This window comes from Stegodyphus dumicola, chromosome 4 (genome assembly GCF_044657685.1).
Source record: "Stegodyphus dumicola isolate Sdum_Otavi_A_Nest chromosome 4, ASM4465768v1".
NCBI classification, from domain to species: Eukaryota; Metazoa; Arthropoda; class Arachnida; order Araneae; family Eresidae; genus Stegodyphus; species Stegodyphus dumicola.
In genome coordinates, this window is record NC_140771.1 from 158579884 (window position 1) to 158606741 (window position 26858).

At 34.9% G+C, this 26858-nt stretch overlaps 1 protein-coding gene across 1 annotated transcript; it reads left to right on the top strand.

The window, feature by feature from the left end:
- The first annotated feature begins 5995 nt into the window (after positions 1–5995).
- Positions 5996–10358, top strand: LOC146997732 (uncharacterized). The gene is made up of 5 exons (XM_085814278.1): positions 5996–6555; positions 6651–6719; positions 8070–8147; positions 8394–8459; positions 10203–10358. The coding sequence occupies exons 1-5, from the start codon at positions 6431–6433 to the stop codon at positions 10219–10221; spliced, it is 357 nt and encodes a 118-aa protein (XP_085670404.1). The 5' UTR covers positions 5996–6430; the 3' UTR covers positions 10222–10358.
- Positions 10359–26858: the final 16500 nt, after the last annotated feature.

Consider the following 26858-nt stretch of genomic DNA (forward strand, 5'->3'; position numbering starts at 1 on the left):
CTCGAAATTCTAACGTGCGTTGCGTTATGGGAAATTTGAATATTGCTATCTCATTGAAGAATGCTTATGATCCTTCGCGATTGTCTGGCGTCTCTGTTAATGTAAACAAAAGTCCCGAAAGCGGAAGTAGCTCGACGTTTAATTACCTTTCACATCTGGTGAATGCTATTTCTGTCAACGAGATTGATTTATCGCATATTTCGAATGCAGAACATAAAGAAAGACTGTGTAATTTAATTAATTCGTACCAACCACGGAAAAATAGACAATCTGACTTCAAGATGCAAATAAATTTATGCGATGATATTCCTGTCTGTCAAAATAGAAGATACATGTCTTTCGCGGAACAAAAAATTGTTGACGATCAAATTAAGGAATGGTTGAAAGAGGGCATAATAAAGCCTAGCAATTCTAATTATTCGGCGCCTATTGTTTTGTGTAACAAGCGTAATAATTCGAAACGTTTATGCGTGGACTATCGGAAATTAAATAAGAAGATTATTAAAGACAAATTTCCACTACCTTTAATTCCGGAAGTACTTGATCGCTTAGAACAGTCCAAAGTCTTCACGACACTAGATTTGAAAAATGGCTTTTTCCATGTAGACATAGACGAAAATTGCACCAAATATACCGCTTTTGTAACACATAATGGTATCTACGAATTTCTTAAAGCTCCTTTTGGTTTATGTATTAGTCCAAATGTTTTTCAAAGGTACATTTATTCAGTATTTCGTGACTTGCTAAATGAAGGTGTACTAATTATTTATATGGATGATATAGTCATACCGGCTAATGATGAAGTTGAATGTTTAGACAAATTAGAAAGAGTACTCAAAACTGCTTCGGAGTATGGATTACAACTAAATTTCAAAAAGTGCCAATTCTCAAAACGTAAAATTGAATTTTTGGGACATGTAATTGAAAACGGAACTATTCGACCATCACCTTCCAAAACTGTTGCTGTTCGAAACTTTCCACAACCGCGTAACTGTAAGCAACTACAAAGCTTTTTAGGACTAACGGGGTATTTTCGTAAATTCATTCCTCAGTATGCTAAAATAGCTAAACCTCTTAGTGACTTACTTAGAAAAGGTATTGGTTTTAAGTTCGATTCCGAACAACAGGAAGCTTTTTGCAGATTAAAAGAAATTCTCTCTCAGGCACCTGTTCTACACATATTTAGGCAAGGATATCCATTAGAACTTCATACTGATGCTAGTAGTCAAGGCTTTGGTGCGGTATTACTCCAATTGTCTGATGATGGTAATTATCACCCAATCCAGTATATGAGTAAGAAGACTTCACCGCAGCAAGAGAAACTCTGTAGTTACGAATTAGAAGCCCTTGCAGTAATAGAAGCTCTGAAGAAATTTCGAAACTATTTGTTAGGGACTAAATTCAAAATTGTAACTGATTGTAGCGCTTTTCAGAAAACTTTAGATAAGAAAGATTTAACTCCTAAAATTGCAAGATGGGCAATGTTCATTGAAGAATTCGATTACGAAATTGTACATCGTTCAGGAAGCCAAATGAAACATGCTGATGCTTTAAGTAGAAATGCTCTAATTTTAACATCATACACATCCGATGTAACTGAGAAGATTCGGTTAGTACAACAACAGAACGAAGATGAACATGTGAAATTGATAAAGAATTTAGTTGAGAAGGGAGAAGAAAATGGATTCTTCGTGAGAAATGATATTTTGTACAAATTTGAAAATGGTAAAGATCTTCTACTAGTGCCAGAATCCTTACAGAATGAAATCATACAGAAGGTACATAAAAAAGGTCACTTTGCTGTAGATAAAACTGTAGAGCAAGAATTCTATATTCCCAGACTGAAATGTAAAGTTGAAAAAGTAATTGCTAACTGTATAGAATGTATACTGTACAACAGGAAGCAAGGAAAAGCAGAAGGATTTCTTCATCCTGTACCAAAAGAAAACGTTCCTTTGAGTACGTATCATATCGACTTTATTGGACCTCTTCCATCGACGAACAAGAGATACCAACACATTCTAACTGTTGTCGACGCTTTTACGAAATTTACTTGGTTCTATCCAGTGAAATCACCAACTACACAAGAAGTTATTTCAAAATTGTAGCAACAACAGACTGTATTTGGAAATCCAGCCAGAATCATTTCAGATCGAGGTAGTGCCTTTACATCGAAAGAATTTTCAGCTTATTGTACTGAAGAAGGAATAGAACATGTCAAAATTACTACCGGTATTCCAAGAGGTAACGGACAAATTGAGCGAATTCATAGAATTTTGATTCCTGTTTTGTCAAAATTATCACATGAAGATTCAACGAAATGGTTTAAATATGTTTCAGATGTTCAGAGAATAATCAACAGTACAACTACGAGAAGTACGAAATATTCACCGTTTGAGCTTCTCATAGGCACGAAAATGAAGAATAAAGAAGATTTGAGAATTAGTGAAATATTGAATGAAGAATATTTAAAGCAATTGATGCAAGAACGCGATGAGATGAGAGAAGATGCTAAAAACAACATTTTGAAGATACAAGAAGAGAATCGAAAACAATTCAACAAGAAACGTAAGAAACCGAAACTATACAAGATTGGCGACTTGGTAGCCATTCAGAGAACTCAATATGGTACTGGTTTGAAACTACGACCTAAGTTTCATGGACCGTATAAAATCATAGCTGTTCGATTAAATGATAGATATGAAGTCGAGAAAGTAGGATGCCATGACGGACCAAATTTGACATCTACTGCGGCTGACCATATGAAGCCATGGTCAAATTGATTTAATGCTTGTATCAGCTCAAAACCTAAGGACCTGATACTCTCTTTCTTTCTTTTTTTTTTATTATCTTTGCAGGTACATGATAGTGATGTCCATTCAACAGACATCGAGGACGATGCCTCTTCAGGCTGGCCGAAGCTGTGGGAAATCATACCGTCCAATGCTGAATGAGAATTGCCCGTTATGACGTCATCAGTATAGCATCACCCAGCGCAGTAAGAATCATCCCAGACAGCGCTGAGACCTGGTCGAGAGTGGATGGCAGACGTGAGCAGACGGCTCACACGTCTTCAAGAGTTTATGAACTTTAATTGCGCTTTCGATGTTATGCCTTTACATCATTATGTTAATCCTGCATACCGTTAACTTCATCTTTATATACTTTTCTTTATATACTTTTATTTCTTTCTATTAAATAAACCATTTAAATATTACTTCGTGCTCTCATGCTGTGAATCAAGTCAAATTCTACATGTATAATCTTCATGCTATGTATGTAATCTTCATGCTATGTATATCATCATGCTATGTATGTATGTATGTATGTATGTACAGTATGTCTTTAGTATGTGACAGGGACAGATACGCAGCATAGATTAAGCCAAGTTCACCAATAACGATTTGTAGTGAAGTCCGGACACCTTACTAACTCAATGTACTAAATTTCATGCAGTGCTCTTAACCCATTACTGCCGATGGAACATTACACAATCAGAGCAATTGTAATTACACGCTCGTATGAATAATACTCAGCTCAGTACAGCACTTACATCTTTTCATGGAGCAGACAACGTCTGCAAAGGTGCCATTGTAACAACCATTACTGTGAATCGGTAACTTCTGACTTAGACTCAATAAATGCCGCTGGTTTGCGGGGCTCGCCCTGGCAGTGGCGGAAGTAGATAGTAGATAATTTCTACAGGTCAGGCACTATTCCGATTGGTTATACCTGAGGCCGGAAGCCTGGTCTGTAGTGCTCTGCCCATGTACACATCGATCTATTTTCACTTCAAAAAACATCCCAGAATTGCACAAACTCGGCATTGCGCACCACATTCGCTTTGTACAAGTAGATCTATTTTCACTTAAAAAAATCATAGAATTGCACAAACTCGGCATTGCGCACTGCATTGGCTTTACCCATATACACATCGATCTATTTTCACTTAGAAAAACATCAGAGAATTGCATAAACTCGGTATCGCGCACAACCTGGGCATTGCGCACTGCATTGGCTTTGCCCATGTACACATCGATCTATTTTCACTTAAAAAACATCAGAGAATTGCACAACCTCAACTTTTCCAATCTTCTAGGATCGAGCAAAAAGAAATACAAAATATTAAAAATAAGCAATTTTAAAACGAACCATACAAGAAAATTTTTTCACTTACCCTTTTCAAGAAAAATGTAAAATCTTTTTGAGGGGTTTTATATATGTATATTGAATTTATATCAGGGGGAAACCTTTTTGGATCCCCCCCTCATCTTTAAATAAATTTACTAACGTTTTATACTCCGCTTCCGTAATATATGCAAAAAAAAAAAAGGCAAAAACTCACAGGGGGAAAAATACTCGATTAAAAAAAGAACCACCACATAAGAACATTCAAACCGCAACAAAATTAACTGCTCAAATTAACAAATAAAAATTAAAGCTTTCAGATTTTACATTACGCCCAAAGGGGCGTTTTTTTAACGTTTTGTGTGTTACCTTTCTTTATCAAATATAATGTTCTTTACACTTAAACCATAAAATTCCGTTCAACAGCAATATCGCAAAATAATTTTAAAATGAACATGTATTTAGAATTTCCAATACACAGTTTTGCACGTAATTTTTTTTCCCCCCACGTACTGTGTTGCCGTTGTTCGCTTTGAAATCTTTGAGTTTGTTTATCAAAAATTCGTTCAAATTTTACAAAATATCAATCAGATAATAAAAAACATTCCAAATTCCAAGTTTGGGCTTCCAGATGCCCATATTAGTTTGGAAACGTATGTTATTCAAAATTTAATGGCTCTAGGTACCGTTGTTTTATCACAATGCGAGAAACATTTATGCAGATTTTTCAATATTTAATTTCTTTAAATATAACACAGGGCGATAACATCTAGTGGCAACAGAATAACAACACAGCTTCGAAACATCGGGTTAGCCATGTTGGCGCGTTTATTGCCCATTTAAAAACAATCGCCAAGCAATGGGCTAAACTGCATTTCAACCAAAGTTAGAGTTAATATTTAAGAAAGTAATCCAATAGAGACATTTTTAGGGCACAAGTAAACTACACTGCTGGCCATTAAAATTGCAACACCAGGAAGGAATGATCTAATGATCGTCAAAATCACATGAAAGGAAGAAGAAGTTGGGATATGCAAGTGATTCGTATTTCAGCGCATTTAGACGACGCAGGAGGGAGAAACGACATCTGAAGCACTGCATAAAAAAGTTGTATTGTGGATTTCTCATTCGGAAAGCGCCTTGTAAGGTCGGAGTTTTCTCAGAATGTCGTATTATATCTCAAATAATAATAATACGAAAGGCTTACCAGCAAGTGTCGGAATGTGATACAGGCAGAGGAGCTTTGCTTATCGAGAGTGTGGATTATCGTTTTGTGATATCGTCCGTCGCACTGGTAAACATCCAAACGCTGTCATGCGACTATGGAATTCCTGAGTTGCTGAGGGTCATATTGAACGGCATGCAGGCTCTCAACGCCCTCCCATGAGACATATTGTGTGTCCGAGAGGACAGACATATTGTGAGGTCAGCCCTGCAAAACCGTACAGCCACAAAACGGACAATTAGTCAGGAAATGGGCATGTTTGCAGCACGCCTAGTATCCGCTCGTACGGTTGTGTCAACGTTTGCAGCTGCGGGGAATATCAACACGGCGACCAATTACTTCGTCTTTCCTTGACAATTCAGGATAGAGAGAGACAGCGATTCTGGTGCGCCGATCAACAAAGGTGGATAAAGAAGTGGCACAACGGTCGTCTTTTCAGACGAGTCCCGATTCTTCGTGCAGCATTCTGATGGCCATATATGTATCTGGACCAAGGACCAAGGCGTTTGGATTACGGAGTACCTTTGCAATTAATTGCAATCATTGCAAAGGTACTCCGTAATCCAAACATCGTTCAAAGAAATGAATTAAGGTGGTCTACTACAGCAGCATTACAATACTAAAAATTTGTTTACACGCAGAATCGCTAATTAAGAAACTATGTTGCGTGAAATTTGGCAGAAATATAAAGCAATAGGTCAGTTTTCGAATCACAATGTTAGAATCAGGTTTGAAATGAAATTTACTTAAATATTATATTTTAAAAAAATTAGTTTGAAATACGTAATTTTAATGTGTAGTTTGGAAAGCCATCAATAGATGGCGCTACGAGTTAAAATTTAGCTTTGTAATCTTATTTCTGCAAAAATTCACGAAGTAATTGATTTTGATATCAGTTATAAATCATATTTTTTTCTAAATAATATTTAGAAGCGTTTCATATATTCCTTTATACACAGTTTTCACTAAACAGTGTCAGCTGTCAGCGGAATGACGTTTACGGCAACCCTATTGCATTGCTATTCCGCACTCGTTTTGTTTACATTTATTTGTACTGTGGTCAGTTAGCAAAAAAATATGCGAAAATATCAAGGACGACAGAAAAAATCCAGAATTCAGCGAAAACGTCGAGCTCAAGAAAAAAATATGAAATTAAATTCCCGAGATGTGGAAGATTCCGAACAAGCGGATGTTTTCGAAAGGTGAGAAATAATTTATTCTTTATATCGACTACCTCGCGTTTATGATTTCGTAGTAAGTTAATTCCGAAGTAAAATATGCGTATTTTTTATTGAAGGTCAGAAATTATTGATACAACTGCATCTGTGTCAAAGGAGAATCATTGCCCGGATGATTTTTTTACAAAGTAAGGTTTTTTTTTTTTTGTATGTGTTTGTGTGTGTGTGTGTATGAGGGGATGCTAATAATTGTTCAATTCTTTTATAACAATTTATTCCTCCATTCACACTAAATTGTTGGGAAATATTGAAAGGGTAAATTCCAATTCACAAGGAATTGCTGAAATAATTGAATCTTTTCAAAAGTATGAACATGTTCTTGCGATCTAAATTGAATTCACCATCATTACATGGTATTATTGGAAATTTTATAGTCATATGTTTGCGACGAAATGTTTTGTCAGTTACCTATGGTATATTTTTACAGGTGTATGCACATTTCATTCATGTGCTCGCTGTTCAACTTGCTTTTTTTTATTATGTCATTTGCTTGGATGTTAAAACTTTCTTTTAGCGTTGGAACATTTTATGATCATTTAGTAAAATTTATATATAAATATATATTATTGCTTGTTTATTTATGGTTCTGTGTATTTGTCATGCATGCATGTTGTGAAGTGTAGTTTTTGAAAAATATGTCACAAATGGTAAATTCCACCAAAAGCTGAATTGAATTGATATTGGGATGCAGGTAATTAGAAAATATCTGCCGTGTATTTTGAGCGTAAACCATACTAGTGCCAAGAATGGGACCAATACGCTCAGGCTTGCTTAGCCTTTTTGCCATTGTCCAAATTGAATTATCTCTAGTAGAAAGGGAGTGAATGCTTTCTCTGTATAACAATAAAATATCTGTCTGATCAAAAATCTACCAATAAGAAACTTTTCATATGTTATGTGACAGACTTTCTGCAAACAGAAGTCCTCAGCTCTGTTCTTGTACATGTTTTTTAATTTTGGTTCAGATGTGTACTTCTCAAAGGAATTCTCATAGGAAGATTGTCTGAACATTTAAAAACTATATTCTGCTTTTAGGGGCCTAATATTTTAGGCCCCTAAAATTAATATTGAAATTTCTAAAATGTTGAAAAATATGTCATCTGGATTCTGTGCAAAAAAATATAATCCCTTTTTCATTTCTGCATTTGCAATTCCTGCATTTTCTTTATTCCTACATTTTTTAATTGGAAGGAATTTCATTCACAGAGCTCTCTAATTTATTCTTACAAATCATGTAGTAATGTACCAATTTAGATAGATATAAATAACACATTTTGTAATTTTTCTAAACTGTGGTTATACAGCATGATATAATAGCTACACAAGGTATGGCGAAACAGTATACAGCAATATCTGTCGCACTGTCTGAGATGGGTGGTAGTCATACATAGCTTAATGCTTAAATTTGTTATGTGTTATTTATTTATTCATGTTTTTTTTTTAATTATGTTATAGCAGTTTATTTCTTTCATTCTTAGGTCTGGAAGTGAAAAATTTGACTTTTCTACGCCAGAAGTTACAGCTAATGTTCCTAAGACAAACCAGGCTTTCTTGAGGTAAGTTGGTTTATTTCTAAAATAGATATTAGCTGTGCATGATATTGAAACTCTTATAGTTACTTAATTATGGTTAATTAATTATGTATTAATTTAGAAGTCAAGCAATCAAAATCAGCGTTATATTTTCAAATAGTGAATATTTCAAAATATGATGCTGATTTTTGTTGCTTGACTTCTAAATTAATACTTGGTCGGCGTGTTATTGTATCTTAATTAAACTAATTATGGCTCTTTTCTTCTCAGTTCTGATCTGGACATTTCAGTTATTGACTCTGACGTAGAAGGTAGAAATACAAGCTCTCTTTTGAGGTAAATATGTATTTCTCTATGCCAAAATTAAAATGTCATCATTTATGTTTTTCTTTTATGGTGTTACATTATGTTGTTTACATACTGATAGCTATTAAAACTGTTAAGTATAATATTGTAGCTATCAAAAAGAGGGGGGATGAATTTGATTTGTACCAAATTTGGACGTTTTGCATGAAAGAACTTGAAAATAAAAGATTTTTTTTTTAAAATATATTCATTGCAATCAGTGAAATTTTCAGACGCGACACTGAAGCAAATGAAAATATTTTGGGGTTCGATTCTTTTGATCGGAGCCTCATCAATAAGCCTACTATCTTTTTTAAATATTGCTTCTTTTTCATTGTTTTCATGATGTTTTATTTTCCCTTCATGAAAGAGATTTTTAATAATTTAAATTTTGTTAATAAAATATAACAAAATGAAATCTGTGATTATGTGGCTATTATTTTTTCCATATATATTTATTTGAGGAAAGCCAAAAATTTTATCATTTTACAGAATTTTAAAGAAAAATATAAGGATAAAATTTTTTAAATAATTCTGATTACTACCTTTGCTTTCCTCTCGTAATGTGCCTCAAGTTAGAGCAATTAGAAAATAAATTTAAGTCATGTGATCTTTTTTTCCAAGTTTTTTTTTTTTAGGCTTAGGAGTATAAATTGCTTATCCCCACAAGACATTGCATCTTCTTAGTATGCTATCCTAAGGCTCCGTTCAGATGATGGTATAAATGTCATAGACACATAATCATAGGCATAAAATGTGGGAGTTCCATTCACACCTGCGAGAGAGGGTCTAAGCCATAGCCAATTAGAGAAGCTAAATTTGTGCATGCATGTATGTGTCTACAGCTTTCTCTCTCAATAGGTTTCATGTATATGCTCTGATTGGCCGACTCTTATATCAAGTCGACACAAAGTTGAAAACTTCAAGCTTAATGCCCAAACTAGTTTTTGTGACATAGCAAGGTCTGACTACGAAACGTTGTTAGTTGGGAATTATGACATTTATACAACGGCTTGAATAGAGCCTTAGAAAGCCATTTGGTAACTGAGGTATCCACCATGAAAGAGTTATTCTTGCCCCTCTGAATTCAGTGTTTACTGGAACACGAACATTTTATACTCAGGTGTAGAGGCTCTTCATGTGAAACCTCCGGCACACAAAGTACTGACTAATATTGCACGAGCAAATGACACTGCGAGCATGGAAGCAGCAGTTGTGAAGATGACTCATCTTCTTGTAGTAATATACTGATAATCCAGTGTATTATTATTGTTAATTTATTTAAAACTGACATTTATATAGATCTGTGGTATTTATAAGGCAGTTTATCAATAGCAGGTAGCATCTTGCCTCTTTGCTTTGATCAGGGCCTGTGCAACCAGTGGTAGTCAAAATTTTTAGAATTTAGAGAATAGTGCATAGCAGAATTTTATAATTTAGCAGAGGGCACTGAGCAGCAGAATTTAGAGGCAAAAAAAATGTTCAGAACTTACGAAGACATCAGCCAGCAGAATTTAGGATATGCAGAGATTGCACTAAGTGGCAATAGTGCCATATGTTACATTTGCTATCTGCATTATTAATTTGTGAAACAATTTCAGCTGTTTGAAAATGCATTTTTCTGTTAGAAATTTGTATTTCTTGCAATTTCTTTTTTTTTGGGGGTGGTATGTGATGTACTCTGTTGTCGAGTATATGGTGTTAAAAATAATTTATCATATTTTTTTTTTTCAGGTGTAAATTTTGTGCATGATTTGGCTTTCATTGAGACGTCTCTGGGTAAGGAGTTACTAAGGAAGAGAAACTTACATGCAGGTTGAAGCATGCTGTGTCAAATGTATAAGCAATATAAAAGATGCTGTATATTAGTATAAGTTTGAATAACCATAATAAAAAAATTTCTTGAAAATTGTGTTTTTCTGCGAGTTATTAAAATTGGAAATAATTAATTACAATATTTATGAAAATTTTCGAAAATAAAAATACAAGTAGTATTTAAAAAGTACTGCAAAACTTATTTTTAAGTAGAAAAATTATTCTCAGATGAAATCCTTTCGATTATGCAAAAGGACTTTTTTAGTATTTGAAAGGTTCATTTGAACCCAACAACTGAAACTAACATATCTCCAGTTCATTGATACCAACCATTTTTGAAATGCTTTTAGAAAGTAGTGGGTTCATTGATACCAACCATTTTGTTAGTATCAATGAACCCACTACTTTCTAAAAGCATTTCTGTCAATTACTAAGGGCTAATGAACAGGTGTTGAATTCTCAAGATGAATGTTGCCGAAACAGAAAAAAGTGTACTTCAGAACATTTTGCAATAGCTCAAAGTCACGGACCTGATCTATACTGTAGTCAGGGAGAAATTATTCCCCTTCCTTTTCTTTCAAAAGCTGAGCTTCCAAACGCACAACGGGAAGCCGTTGCTAAAAGCTGTGGAACCAGTTTTATAGCAACTTGTGAGCTGTTTTTCAGATAACACAGTAAATCTCGGGGAGGGGGGATTTGAAATCATGATCACTGCCAGTACGGCAGAATTTAGGTACAGCAAAATTGTAAAATTCAGCGAAGCATCAAGCAATAAAATTTTAGAATTTTGGGGGAAGGGCACTTGACAACAGAATTTATTGCGTACAAAGTCAGCAAAATGCATAGCGCCGGACCTGATTCATGATACAGCAGTATTCATTACCAATAGCAAACTTGTTTGAGGATAAGCTCGAAAAAATGTTTTCTAGTTGTTACCTAAAATCGGTAAACAATAATCTTTGAAAGATTATTCGATTATATCGTTACTAATATGGTAAAAATTTGAAAAGCAATCAGAAGCCGTATCTCTAGGGTCTTCACGTCACGATTTATTTTTATTTGTTCGAATATGATATTTAAGTCTCTCTTCCTACAAGTATGTGTTTTCGTACGTATAAAGTATCAAAAATAATAAAAGTAATTAATAAATTTTCTCTAGTTACTACATCTGAATATAAAGATAAGAAAGACATCAGTAAATTGCTGTTGTTATTTGCTGATCATAATGGTAATCAACCGAACGTGATCACATATACCGTCTTCAAAACTTTGATTTTTATCAAGCTTCATATAAATACTAGGTTTTTGTTAGTCACGTAACTTGGCATCCTAAATTTGAGATGACAGATGAAATAACACTAGTTCTGAATTAGTTCACTCAGGAAGTAACATTTTCTCCTTCCCGTCAATATAGCATATTTATAGCTCCCAATGATGGCGATCACTAACTAAATATGTTATGGATTAGAAGCCTATTGCACTCCATAAGTTTTTCTTTATTCGCTTTATGTGCATGCATGCTAGGTTGTGGAAGAAATTAAAAAGCCCCCTTTTTTTTTACTTAGATTATTCGAATGTATACGCCAGACATTTATTTGTTGAACTGTAATTATAATTTGGAACGTGGTGCTAGAGCCGTTGGAGCCGAACCGAACGCCAGTTTGTTTAGAATTATAGAGTTTGATTACGCCAAAGCAGGTGAATTTGGAAAACACCAAAATCGGTCATGCATCCAACTCGTTCATAGAGGCTTGAACTCCGGATGAACTACCAGTGTTCGGCGGCTCGCTTGCTAGAATTTAGGGAGGAACTGATTGTTAGAATTGCGTTAGGCTCTTTGAATGTAGCAAAGCCACGAGGGTTACCTTCTTAAGATGGCAGGCCTTCGTGGAAGAATTTTCTGAAGGCTTAGATTAGGTTATTATGGCAAACCACAGTAGGATGCCTTCATGTTGAACGTTCTTAGAGAAATTGGCTCCCCATACACGTTACACATGGAGAAAATTATGAAAACGTCCATGCAGCCGGCCCGTTAGCCTTGATTCGAATCCAAGTCGGAACTACCAGTGTTCAGCGATTTAATTCCTCTACCGCGGGAGGGCCTAATTGCTGAAGGGAACTGGCTTGTATTCATGTTACACACGGTGAAAACAAACAATGCAACCAGCTGATTCGTCTGGCATCGAACCCAAACCAGTTCGAACTTCCAGTATTCAGTAGTCGGCCACTGGTGGCGTGTGGGTAGGAGCCACAGATAATGTAGTGAGTAGCAAAAATCCCTAATAGTGGCCCTGGTTACTAGTAGGTTTGTAAGTATATTGGTAATCATCCAATCTACAAGGAAATTTCGGAGCTTAATTGTAAAGTCAAATGCGACACTCCGATAAACGTGGTATATGTAGAGATGGAAAAATTTATTATTTACAATATTTGTATTTATTAGTAAACATTTTATAAAATTTATTCTTAATTTAGCGTTTAAGAATTCTAAGAGAGTTATCTGAGTATTTTTTCCTCCTCAGGTAATCCAATAAAATTGAGTAAATTTATGTTCTGTAATGTCTTTGCGTGTTATATACATAGTTTTTTTTTTCGTTCAAAGTTAGACAAGTTTACACAAACAATACAGGTCGAAAAGAGAGCTGGTCTGCGCCCGGTGAGCCTGTCGGCAGCGTCGCAAAGCGTAATTTGACTAACGAAAAGATCATGCTTTGGATCTGGTGAGATTGCCGTAGTGAGATCCATAAAAATGAATCTCTCCATTAGTCGCACTATGCATCACATAAACGTCAGCTGTGCGCCGCATGAGCTGACTCAAGCAGATAAGGTCAGACGTGTTCGAGCCTGTACTATTCTTCTCGAATATCAACGCAAAGTTAAAGTTCTGGACTAGATAGTCACTTGTGCTGAAAAATAAATTTATTTCAACAACATAGGCCAAAAATTTAGTTAATCTGCGCCCGTGAGTCCGTCGGCAGCATCGTAAAGCGTAATTTGACTAACAAAAAGATCATTCTTTTGTATTTGGTGGGATTGCCGTGGTATTAATCACAAATAGTATATGGAAAAAGGTAAAACCCTTGACAGTAAAGGATACAACGAGATGCTAGTGCATGTTGACGCTGCTATCAAGGAAAAGAGTCGAATTGAGTTCCGGCGCAGAAAGGTAACGTTCCATCAACATAATACCATACGTGTCTGCATTCACCGGCTGGCCTCTGTACGGACTCAAAAGGGATCTTTCACCATACCCACCATATAACTCCGACATCGCACGTTCGGACTTCTACCTTTTTTTTCATACTTGCAGCTACATCTTGCTGGTCCTATCTTCACTTCTGCACAAGACGTCCGAAATGAGGTTGACCTGTGTTTGGACTCGGGCCACCAAGTTTCCGGGCCGAAGGTTTTGAAAAACTACCAAAACATTGGCAGAAAAGCATAGATTTTTGGTAGTGATTACTACCCGCACTAAAGGTACTGACTACTTTTTTTTTTTTTTTTTTCATAACTTTATGAAGAACGTTCGTGCTTAAAATTTTCGTTACAACCATTAAATTCTGTAATTTATGAATTCCTTCCCACTTTTCATGTATTTATCAACTGTACTTTATGAACCTGATATTCTTACAATTATCAGCTGTACTTTATAAATCTGATATGTAGAAACGCAATTTGATTTTATGCATTTCAGTATCAAGTGAAATTTTTAAACTAATCGTTCATTATAACACTTTATGTTGTTTTCATTCAAAGCTGAACTCAGATAATGTGCCGAGGTTGAACTACCAGTAATAGGCGACTTTAGCGCTCGCCCGCTAGAATTTAGAGAGGAACTGAGTGCTAGAATTGGGTTAGGCTCTTTGAATATAGCAAAGCCACGAGGTGGCAGATAGCAGATGCCTTCGTGGAGGAAGTTTCTGAAGGCTTAGTTTAGTTTATAGCAAAGCTCCCCATACACGTTACACACGGGGAAGATTATGAAAACGCCCATGTAGCCAGCCCGTTCGCCTTGATTCGAACCCAGGTCGGAACTACCAGTGTTTAGCGATTTAACCACTCGGGCGCGGGTGAGCCTAATTGCTGAAGGAAACTGGCTCGTATTCATATTGCACAACAGGAAAACAAACCATGCAGCCAGCTGGTTCGCCTGGGATCGAACCGAAACCAGGTTTAACATCCAGTAATCAATATTCTTAACCACTCAGCCACTGGCGGCGCGTGGCAGAAATAAGAGCCACAGATATTGTATTGAGCAGCAAAAACCTCTAATACTGGCCCTGGTTACTAGAAGGATTATATATTGGTAATCATCCAATCTACAGCAATGAAATTTCGGAGTATAATTGTGAAGTTAAATACGACACTCCGATAAACGTGGTAAAGATGGAAAAATTTTTAAAAAAGGAAACTTACTATGCAAATACATGTATTCATTAGCAAACATTTTATAAAATTTATTCTTAATTTAGCGTTTATGAATTTTCAGAGAATTATCTCATCGGATTATTTTTTTCTCCTCTGGTAATCCAATATAATTGAGTAAATTTATGTGCTGTTAATATCTTTGCCTGTTATGTACAAAGTTTTTTTTTTTTTTTTTTTCCTCGTTCAAAGTTAGATAAAACTGAACGTACGTCACACTGAAATTACTTTGTCTAGAAAGTAAGCGCTTGGATAGAAACAGATGTGGGATTTCATTTTTAGAAGACATGAGATCACTTTCTGTAAAGTAATGTTATAAAATTTTGAATTTGAAATAATCGTACTTCGTTTTTAGTAGCGCAGAATGATAAAGATTTAATGAGAATATAGCAAAGCATCTTTTTAGAAACGCTGTTATAATTTTGCTATTTTATTTTTTTATGGTAGGTCAAGGAAAAAGGCAGGCTGCTAAATACGGTAACAGCACATTGCTCTGTTTCATATATAGCGAATCCGCTTTGAAATGAGGCACGAAGCAGTAAAGTAGCTGAACACCAGTAGCTCGGTCCGACTGGCTGCGCTTTCGTGGTTTTACCCTGTGTAACGTGTATAGGAGTCAATTCCCCTTAGAAAGTCTTCCACGAAGGCATCCTTTCCCTTAGGCAGATAGATCGTACCGGTGTTTATGTTATCAACAGTACTGGTTATTTTCAAAAATGATCATCCTAGAAAGGTGATTGCCAAAAAGTATTCACTTCGCTTATTTATACGTTATGCATGAATATACTCTTTTTAGTCAATCTAACATATATAAATTACTAATGCTCAAAACAAATTCAATTTTCAATATTCTGTTTCCTATTTGTTCCTGTTCAATGAAACAAATTCATACACAGCAAATCCAAATGCATCGCTACAGGAAGATGATAAACCAGCTCAGTACGTAATTACAGTTGCATCCGGAAAAGAGTACATATACATATAAATATTTAATATATATATATATATATACATATAAATATTTAATATATATATATATATATATATATATATACATATAAATATTTAATATATATATATATATACGATATACAACGATATACAATATATATATATATAAATATTATCGTTTTTTAGGATGTATCTATAATATGTATCATTTTACTTTACTAAAATATAATATTCAATTTTGTAATTTAGGAATTTCTTCCCCCTTATCATGTATTATCAACTTGTACATTACTCCTTCAATTATCAGCTGTATTTTATAAACCTGAAAAATAGAAACGCAATTTGATTTTATGCATTTCAGTATCAAGTGAAATCTTGAAACTGATTGTTCATTATAAAACTTTATGTAGTTTTTATTCAAAGCGGATCTCAGATAATGTGCCGCAAATTATTTCCACACTAAGTTTTTTGTGCAAATAATACGTCCTGCTAGTGTTTTTGTAATAAAATGCATGTTATTAATTGATTTCGAATTTTCGTTGCATCTTGATATTGCTGCCAAAGATATTCAATCAAGAATAGTATCTTTTACTACGTTTATGTGTATGGATACATAGACCATTTCTCCGTGTACTAGAAAAATTTCATAATGATTTATCCACTTTTGAAGTAAAAAAATAATAGTTAGGAGTGTTATACGATTTTATAATACAAGTAAAAAATATATATAAAGCTCTGGAAAGTGCTAACACATATTTATGGAATATTATGGATGGTAATTTATGAAATATTATTGATGGATGAGTAAATGGAATATTATGTGCATGCTATATATGTATACACATATCATCAAGTATAAAATCATTTATATATAATTTTTATATCGCGATGAAATTACCGAAATGCTTAAAAATCTAGTATTTTTAAAAACTGTTTTCTTCCGCAGAATAACGGCAAATTATGAAACATTACGCAACATTGAAAAGCGTGATGAACAAATTTTGCGAAAAGAAATAGGGACTGCTGCACGTATCTCACAGATATCTTTCATTCAACACAAAAGTGAAAAAGTTCTATTCCTGTTCAAAACATACCCTGCAGTCTGAGTCACAGATGGAAGAAATGACAGCAGGTCTTTTGTTCAACTGAGGGGAAGTGTTTTATGGCTTACTCACTTTCCCGTCAAACGAGTACAGTGGAAGGGAAGCTTCGTTGCCATAGTAACCAGGCTGTAGGTAGTCTTACAGATTTGAGTCTTTATCGCTCAACGTTCGTAGCGCCATCTGTTATTAAAAATCGACATGAGAAAGGGGTATTAAACGCTCTTAAATAAGAGAGAAGCAGTCGCTAAAGTTGATGAAAGAGCAGATAAGCTAAAGTCAGGAATCACTAAGAGTCCTCGTGTTAGGACATAGGAGGAGAGTAAAAGAGTTTATCACAATTGAAGGCGTTTAGCCCCCCGTCGTGAGTCAACTTTTTGCATTCAGTAACAAAAGAGAAGGCAACCGGCACGCGAAGAGCGTGGATGGTTGCCATGGAGACAAAACGGCTGATGGCGTGAGGCGCAGTTGAAGGTGAACCGGTCCTCTGGAAAGGTAAGGTATTGAATCCGAAATCACCCCATATGCGGTCAGGTCGTAAATTTAGAACCCCTTTTTTCACGGGGGGGGGATAATCTTGCTCCTGGTCTTGAGAAAATGTGGGGGTCGTTTAAACATCTAACTTCTCTACATACAATTTTTACTGTATACAGAGGAAAATACAAATGGAATTTGTCGAAGGAATGCAGTTTTGTACAATGAAAATGTATTAGTGAACTATAAACTGTAAGGCAAATAACATCTTTTTTTAAAGTAGTAGTAGAAAGACAGATATATGTTACATCAATGAATTGATAGTAAATATTGAATTTTTCATTTTGAATGCTATGTTACGTGTATGCGAAGTAGCTGAGTATCTGAGCAAATAGTCTTAACCCAAATGGCTTTCAACCTTTTCACGTCTAAGGACTGTTTTTCAATTACATTGTGGTCGCTGCTTTCTGGTTAATTTTCTAATGACATATAAACATTAAATTGTTTTTAATTTGAGACTTATGAATAAAATAACGCAAACTAGACTGCAGAAAATTCTTCAGAATGAAGTTAATACTGAAAAACACATTTATCCTATTATCCAATTTTATCCTACAACAAAGCTTTTAAAAAGTGTGGAATTAGCAGTGTACTAGGTAGAAATAAGGATGACATTGTGTTTTAGAAAAGTGGCAAATCTAGTAACAGTGACAACCTAAGTGAAAATAATTATGATTTTAGCAACAGTGACGACGAATTTCTGGGATTCTAAGAAACGCTGATGTATTTGCTAATTTTTTAATGCAACAGTTCCGTTTTCGTTGTATAAAGTGTTATCATTAAAATAGGTACTTAATTCTTTTCTGTCTAAGTATTTTTCCCAAGTTTTAACCTGATAAATCACTGCGGGTCTTACAGGCCAGGAAATTGAGGTATAGTATAAATCGCCCTTCGTTTCGTATCAGTGCCGACGATTTCGATGAAAAAGGGTACCTTTTTAAAAACGAACTTCTTAACGAAGAAAAGCCTTTTATGTACAGCATAATGTCAAAAATACCGTCAAATTAAACAGTAATCTTGACTTTAATGCCTTTGTATGCATTTCTTGAATTGATTAATAAATGTAAATTTGTAATTTAAAAAAATGTATAATATTTTATTTAGTTGCATGCTAGTTACTTGTGTTATTGCTTCGTTTCTGGTATAGACCCCCCTCCCAGAAAAAAGCGTTTTGCTCCTCGATCGCAAAAATTTCTCGATTTTCCATTACTTAACCAGTGGAATTTCCTAGCCCCCCCCAATAAAATTACAGCTCTTCTACAACAACTGAGTAAAATATTTGCAGCTATCTACACATAAATTGAATGTTTATTTAAAAATAAAATATTTCCTAATTTTTATATCCCTTTTCTAGTTTATATGAAATTTCAAAATTTAACGATATCAACGATATCAGTTTATCAGGTCCAATGTTCCGTCTTACTTTCTTTGGGAACATGTACAGACCTGACTCGGAACAGGGAGCTTACTAAAGCTATGTTCAATAAATGTGGGAAGTAGAGAAGATGCACAGGAAGGGTATACGAAACCCTTTATTTTTCACTCTTTACAATAATTTCCGTACTTCGGAATACAGAGACCAACTACTTGTGGTCTGAACGTAAGAATATAAAAATACTAAATAAACTCTAACTTAAATTTGGAATAACCAACTACTTGTGGTCTGAACGTAAGAATATAAAAATACTAAATAAACTCTAACTTAAATTTGGAATAATAAACAAGGGTCTACGGGGAAGATTGGCCGGATATTAACAGGAAGCCGTATGTAGTACAGAGAACTGTGAACACTACAATACGTTTAAAATTATCAAGAGGATTAAACCTCTGGCCTGGAAGGCAACCAGCAACTGAGTAAAACTTCTAAGGTAAGCGGCCTGCTTCGACTAACTCCTTCCTCTCTCTCGCTTGGCAAAAAGCCACAACTTAAGTACTTGGCGTTCGCCAACAAATTTGCATAAATAAGTTAAAGCTTTTAATTCTGGTCGGAAGTAGAAAATAAGAAGTGATAGTAAAGATTTAAAATAAAATAAACGTTAGTAAAACTTAAGATCCTTACATACTTCCCGCCAGAGTTAATTAGTTTGAAACTGAGGTCTAAAACGACCTTGTTGAAAACTTTTAGCTCTAGAATCTAACGCGAGGCCAATCTTTTACAAACATTTCTCACTAGAAACTAGAAATTAAAAAAAAAAAAAAAAAAAAAAAAAAAAAAAAATTGTTTTTACAATAGCAGCTCCATGGACACCCAATTTTTCATCTGTACTGCATCTAAACAGGAGCTTTTATTCAAATCTGGTTCCTTCCAGAGATCTGGAAGGAAAACTAGTTTAATGAAATGTTACACAATGAAATGGCAAGTAACATGCATATTTATATTTCTCTTAACATTCTTATTTCATTGATGACTATTTTAATTATCTCTCCCCGTGCTCTCTGACATGTGTTGTAAAAGAACACCAAACACGAATGTGTTTATGTATACGTGTTCAACACTGCCTCCTACAATCAGAACACTAACGTGTTAAAATTCAACATGACCAGACCTCGTAACACACCCTATCTTCAACTCTAAACCCTGAGGTACTATTCTGAAAGTGGCTAACTCTGAAGTGTAGCGTCAGAGAGCCTAACTACATTCATTCAACCTTTAACACATATTCACCATAATTTGGTCTTTTTACAGTCACACGAATAAAAAACATTTTTTGGCATTACTTTCACTTTTACCATATCACAGTATTTCTTAACATTTAAAATAACAGTTCACATTGTATATAAGAACATATTAACATGCCGTTAATTTTACGCATTTTAAAACATACATTAGTAGTACATTGTTAACTTCTATTCTTTTCAAAGCAAGTGCCAATTCTTCTACATTGAAATACTACATTTCAAAAAGTCTTTCAGACTAAAACTTCTTTCTTGCCAGAATGTTTCTAAATAAAATTTATACAATAACTTTTACAATATTTAAGTATTTACACATTCCTATTATACATCAACTTTAGTTTTACGCGCGAGTAATTGAAAAACATAATACCAAAATCGGTAACAACTCATTTCTCGCCTTTTTGGCGATAAAGGTAGACCTCACATGAGGTAAAACTTCTTGAAATCTGCCACTTGCAGTAAGAATGAAAGATTAACTTAAGATTGCAAAGTAACATAAAGTTTTACTTATCTTTGTGATATTCGGACATTCTTTTTTCTGCCCAGTCCTGGAAGGTAGCGAAGATTAGCGTTTGGTTTATCCTCCTTCTTGTGCGGACTCGCCCTTCAATTCCTTCCTCTAGAAGCTTTCTTTTTCCTCCAGTTCGGTCACCCTTGAATACCTTCTTTTTCGTCTCTGCCTGTGGTCTTGGCCGTTTAATGGTAGCTGGTGTTGCCAGAACCGGGACACTTCTTTCGCGTTCCTGCTTGGACCTCGTTGCTGGCCGTTCAAATTGTCCTTGTAACTTTTCCTCCGCCGGTGGTGGTCCTTCCGCAGTTCGGCGACATTTGCTGCGGAGAGTCCTGTCCGATGAGTTGATCTTCCGTTTGGGAGCCGGGTTATAGTTGCCGTTATTTCTCCTGGCCTTATTTGCATTCGTCGTACTTCTCCCTTCTTCATTCTGGGGGTGTTCGTGAGGTCTCTTTTCTGGACGGTGGAACGGCTTCTTTTTCTTGTTACCTTCAATTTTCCAGCGGGGAAACTTTCTTTTCAGTTGCTCCTGCCTCCTAATGGCTTGTCCTTGTGCTTGACGTTGTTCCACCTCTGGAGCTTGTGCCTGCCGTGTCTGCCGTGCCGGATCCTGCAAAAGATCTTTGAAAATTTGCATTTTATTACGATCATAGTAGGGTTTTTTTAATCAATGTTTGCGGAGCAGGTTTCACCATTTCTGGCTTTTAACACCACTACAGCGTGAGTTATTTTTTCTATGACATATGGTCCTTCAAATCGTGGAAAAAATTTGGCAGTTTTATCTTCTGGTGCTGAAGAAAGTGAATGCTTAATTTTTAACACTTCATCCCCTACTTTATAAGTTACACCCCGTCGTTTCAAATCATAATAAAGCTTCTGTTTTCTTTGTGCTACTTCAGTATTCTTTTTTGCTTCTTTAATTAATTTTTCTATATCACCCATTTTAAATTCTGGGGCTCTTTGTTGCACATAAAATAATTTATCTAACGGAGTTATAATCTTTCTGCCTAAAAATAACTCAGCAGGAGTTTTGCCCGTTGTATCATGTTTTGCGGTCCTAAGGGCGAAAGCAAATTCATTGACGTAGTTATCCCAGCTTTTATGAAAATTTTTAACATAACTACGGATAATTTTCACTATATTTCTATTGACCCGTTCCGCTATATTTGATTGCGGCCGATACGGGACCATTTTTAAATGACGTATGCCCAGTTTTTGGCACATGTCTTCAAATACATTACTTACAAATTGAGGACCATTATCCGATATAACTTTTAGGGGCGCCCCGTATTTTAAAATATATTTATTTAAAATAGAATCAGTAACTAATTTCGCGGAGGCTCGTTTTAAGGGAACAATTTCGGTCCACTTACTAAAATGATCAACCATAACAAGGAGATAGCGACTTTTATTTAACTGACTTTTTGGGAAAGGGCCCAATAAATCGATGCCAATTATTTCATTTGGAAATTCGGATTTAATACTATTTAGAAACCCGGCCGGGCGGAAATTAATATAATTAACTGCTTGACATGTTGGGCAGGACTGGACATACGCCCTTGTTAACTTTTGCAGTTCAGGAAAATAGACTGCCTCGCGTACGCGTTGTATAGTTTTTCGAATACCAGCATGAGAAGCTAAAGGGCTGTAATGCAACTACTGCAGGATATTTAATCTAAGACTAGCTGGGATAACAGGTCGAAATTCGTTGTTGGAATTCGTAGTTTTTGTATAAAATAATAGATCATCTATTAGTTCGTAATGGGCCGCCCTATTTCTTATCGCCACAATATCTTGGTGGCTAAAATTTTCAGGATCCTTTAAATACTCATAAATGCTTCCAAACTCAGGATCCTTACCCAGTTCGGTTATTACAGTTTCTCGGGAATTTATTGTACATGCTGTGAGCATTGCCACCTTTACAGTATTACCTTCTTCATCTATTTTAATTCTGGATAGGGCATCTGCTACGATATCTTCCTTTTCGGGGGGTATGCTTGATTACCAGATTATATTCTTGTAGCTTGAGTGCCCATCTTATTAACCTTGGGGATAAGTTTTTCCCTGAGTACAATCTAGTTACCGCCGCATGATCAGAGTACACTGTTATAGGCGCCTTTCCAAAATAGACTCGAAACTTTTGCACTGCTAACAGAACTGCAAGTGCCTCTCTCTCGGTCGCGGAATAGTTTCTTTGTGTTTGATTTAAAGTTCGGCTAAAAAATGCCACGGGCTGATGATTTTGCGAAAGTACCGCTCCTACCGCATAATCCGAAGCATTCGCTGAAATTTCTAAATTCTCATCCTTTTCAGGAAATTTCAACACAGGGGCTTGCGTTAATGCTTGTTTTAATTTTTCGAAAGCACTATTGGCTTCGGCCGTTCACGAGAATCTTGCCTTTTTCCTTTTTAATTTTAACAATGGTTCAGCAATAGCTGCAAAATTTTTTATAAAGGACCTATAATATGAACAAAGTCCTAGAAAGGAAGAGAGCTTCTTCGCCGTGTTTGGAGTCGGATACTTTTGTACAGCAATTATTTTTGATTCGTCTGTCTCGATTCCTTTCTGGGATATTTTGTAACCTAAATATTTTAATTCAGGGGCTGCAAATTTGCACTTTTCGACATTAACTTTTAGACCGGCCTCATTTAATAAAGAAAACACCTGTCTTAAATCCTGTGCATGTTGGTCGAGATTATCACTAGTAATAATGATATCGTCTAAATAGATAAATGTGGACTTTCCAAGAACAGGTCTTAACACAATGTCCATACATCGCTGAAATGTTGCCGGTGCCCCTGAAAGGCCAAACGGCATACGCAAAAATGCATAAGTGCCAGACTTGGTTATAAAAGCAGTCTTAGGCACGTCCTCAGGCCCAACCCCTATTTGAAAATAACCAGTCGTTAAGTCTAAAGTCGTCATATATTTGGTGGATGTTATGTTCCTTAGAATTTCTTCAATAATAGGTAACGGATATACCGGATATTTAGTTATGGAGTTTAATTTACGGTAGTCAGTTGCGAATCTCCACCTTTTTGGATGTGTCAATGGATAGTCATTATTTTTCTTACATAAAACCACCGGGCTAGCATAACTACTTGAGATGGGCGTTATGATCTTTTTACGTAGCATATCGGTGATATGCCATTCTATAATTTTTTCCTTATTCTTATCATACCGGTATGCTTTGTGGCGAACTGGCATTGAATCTCCGGTGTCAATACTATGGTTAGTAACCTGAGTAAATCCTGGAATATCACTAAATAACGAAGCAAATTCACTTACCACTTGTCGGATTCTTCGTTGCTCTTCATTAGGCAGGGGGTCAAGGTTTAACATCGGCGGTTCAGCCTTTTCTTCTCGAACTGGTTTCATCGTCAGCTTAAGGGAATCTTCATTAAAATCCAGCGTTGCTTGTGCCTCTGAAAGAAAATCTATTCCTAAGATAATATGTGCTTGCAGATTCTTTACTATAAAAAACATAACCTTTACTTGTTCGTCCTTTATACGGATGTATAGTGGTAATTTACCTATGCACTTACATCTTTCTCCTTGCGCCGCTAACACTGTCGTATTATCCGAATTATATATGCGGTATTTCCGAAAATACTTGCTAAAAAAATCTTCTGCCACACAGGAACACTGCGCGCCTGTATCCAGGAGTGCGGTGGCTGGGATATTATTCACCAACACTTCAATCTTCTTCATCTATTTTAATTCTGGATAGGGCATCGGAAGAGTCAAATTTTTCACCATTACTGTATTTAACTTGAACCCAACTAGCACAAGAACGTTCAGAGCAAGTGCTTCACAAACGTGCCGGGAACGTTCAAGCAGAACGTTCAAAATGCCGTCTACATGTTACAGTTCTAAGACGGGCATGTTACAATTCTAGACGGTCAAATACTTTTGTTTGTAACACTTTCATGCAACGTGTCATTAACGTTCTAGTACAACGTTTTCGACACGTTTTACCTGAACGTTCTGAACCACGTCTATGTTTTGAAGTTCAATAACGGACAGTAGTACGTCAAAAGTGGTACTACTATCACTTTTTTATAACGTTCTATGAATGTTCTTCTAACGTTCTAACAGAACGTTCCTTTAACGTTCAGGCAGAACGTGGTGAATCACGTCAGTATGTTACAGTTCAATAACGGGTAGTAGAACGTCAAAAAATGGTGTTACTAACAATTTTATAAAACGTCCCTTGAACGTTATATGGAAGCTCCGTTACCTTTTAACAGAACGTTCCTTCAACGTTCTAGCAGAACGTTTCTTTAACGTTCTAGCAGAACGTTTCTTTAACGTTCTAGCAGAACGTTTCTTTAACGTTCAGGCAGAACGTTCTGAATTACGTCTGTAAGATGTAGTTCATTAATGGACAATAGAACGTCAAAATGAGGTACTAGTAATAATTTTATATAACGTTCCTAGAACGTTCTTTGAAAGTTTCTATAACGTGCTAGCAGAACGTTCTCTTAACGTTTGGGCAGACGTTCTGACTGTCGTCTATAGATTAAAGGTTTATGACGAGCAATACCACGTCAAATACTTGTACTGTTAACACTTCTGTATAACATGCAAAGAACGTTCCGAATCACGTTTAACTAGAACGTTTTGAGTTACGTCTAACTAGAACGTTCTGAATCCGGTCTATATGTACAGACTCTGAAGGACAACAGTACATGAAATATTTGTGTTTGTAATACTTGCGTCTAATGCGAAACTTAGTTTCCAAATAGTGAATTCATACGATAATTTACATTTCTTTAACGGAAGAGAACACTGCAATTTTCTGGAAAAGACATTATCTGTTTGAAGAGTTGAGCCTAAAATGTTACATTTACAAATATATGTTATGCTTTATATGTGCATCAAAATTCAAATTCTATTATTTATTTCTATTCTCTTAGTTCATTACATACATGCCATTTATTAATGAAACTTTACACTTTTTCTCTACATTTACATGCAATTCCTCCAATGCAATATTATCTAGACCTTATATTCCCATAGAAGTTTTACACACCATTCTTATTAACTACATATAAAAACAAGATTTGTTACAGTTCTAATGATAGAAATGTATTTTAATTTTAATAAATTAACCAACAAATTAAGTTATTGTTCTTACTGGAAGGAAAAGGAATCAGACTGCAAATCACGATTTTTAATATATGGCCAGAATCATTGCAATTTTCAAAATTCTGAAACCTTATTCATGTGATCATATACACCAAACTATTTTAATGGGAGACTGTATTATATTCTGGACGAAATAATTATTTCTTATTAAATATAATCCTCGGTACTTTTTTTGCAGTAAATTAAAAACAAATTGTTTTCTTTCAACACTAATAAGCTCTGATATGCGAGTTTAATAACTGTACTTAAACTTTATATGAGACTACTGCTGTCTAGAGTTTTTGTCATTGCAGTAGACTGAAAGCATCAGGATGATGGGAATTTAAAGTGAATGCTTGGATATTTCTTTTCATTAAAATAAATTTAAAAGTTTGCATTTAAATGTATGCAAATTTTAAAAATAAATATTTTTTCTTGTGTTCTGTTTACAAGCAATTTAACTGTACTAAACAGTTCTCTGTTAAAATTACTTCTGCCCATGTAATTTTTTTATAAAGTTAGAAGGCATATTTTGAAAGTTAATAAATAAATAAAATGACATATATCTTTCACAAATTCATTATTTTGCCATAAATTTGATTTATAAAATTAGTTCAGTGGATGGTCCAGTCAATGGATAAGGTTCTTAACAAGCAATTTTCAGTTAAAATATAATTATTGTCATAATTTAAAATTTGAAGCATTTATTGCAAAAGGTTTTAATTTAATTCAGCTACTAGGAATGCATTAAATTCCCAAAATCTATAAACTGATAGTTTTATATTATTTCATAAAATTTTAAAGCAAAATTAAAAGTATTAAAGGAAATGTAATGAAATTAATTTCCATATTGCATATTCATGTAATAAATTTCTCTTCTGGAATCAAACATTCAAATTCAATGAACTAATTATTTTCATATTCAGTAATACAATATTTGCTTAAGCTAAGTATCCTCTACCAATCCAAGTCTTCATGAAAGTTAGGAAACAAACTGAACAATTAATAACTTTAATTACAGTATTTTCGTACAAGCTAATACACAAATTTTTTATTCCATTGTTTACAAACTTCCTTCTGTTTCCTTCTTGTTTATGATACTTTTCTCTAAATGAAACACTTTTCAACCAGTCTTTTATAATATGTTCAATAATATTGCAAGGTACCTCTCTGGTGGCCCGATTTTCTTTGAAAGCACCTAAAAGAATAAAAAAAAATATTTTTTAAACTAAATAATCAAGAAATAA

Bases quoted from the DNA above. Each gene is read 5' to 3' on its own strand.
- LOC146997732 (XM_085814278.1), top strand. From the start codon at position 6,431: ATGCGAAAATATCAAGGACGACAGAAAAAATCCAGAATTCAGCGAAAA. The intron at 6,556-6,650 runs GTGAGAAATAAT...TTTTTATTGAAG, and splicing joins CAAGCGGATGTTTTCGAAAG to GTCAGAAATTATTGATACAA. The intron at 8,148-8,393 runs GTAAGTTGGTTT...TTTTCTTCTCAG, and splicing joins ACAAACCAGGCTTTCTTGAG to TTCTGATCTGGACATTTCAG.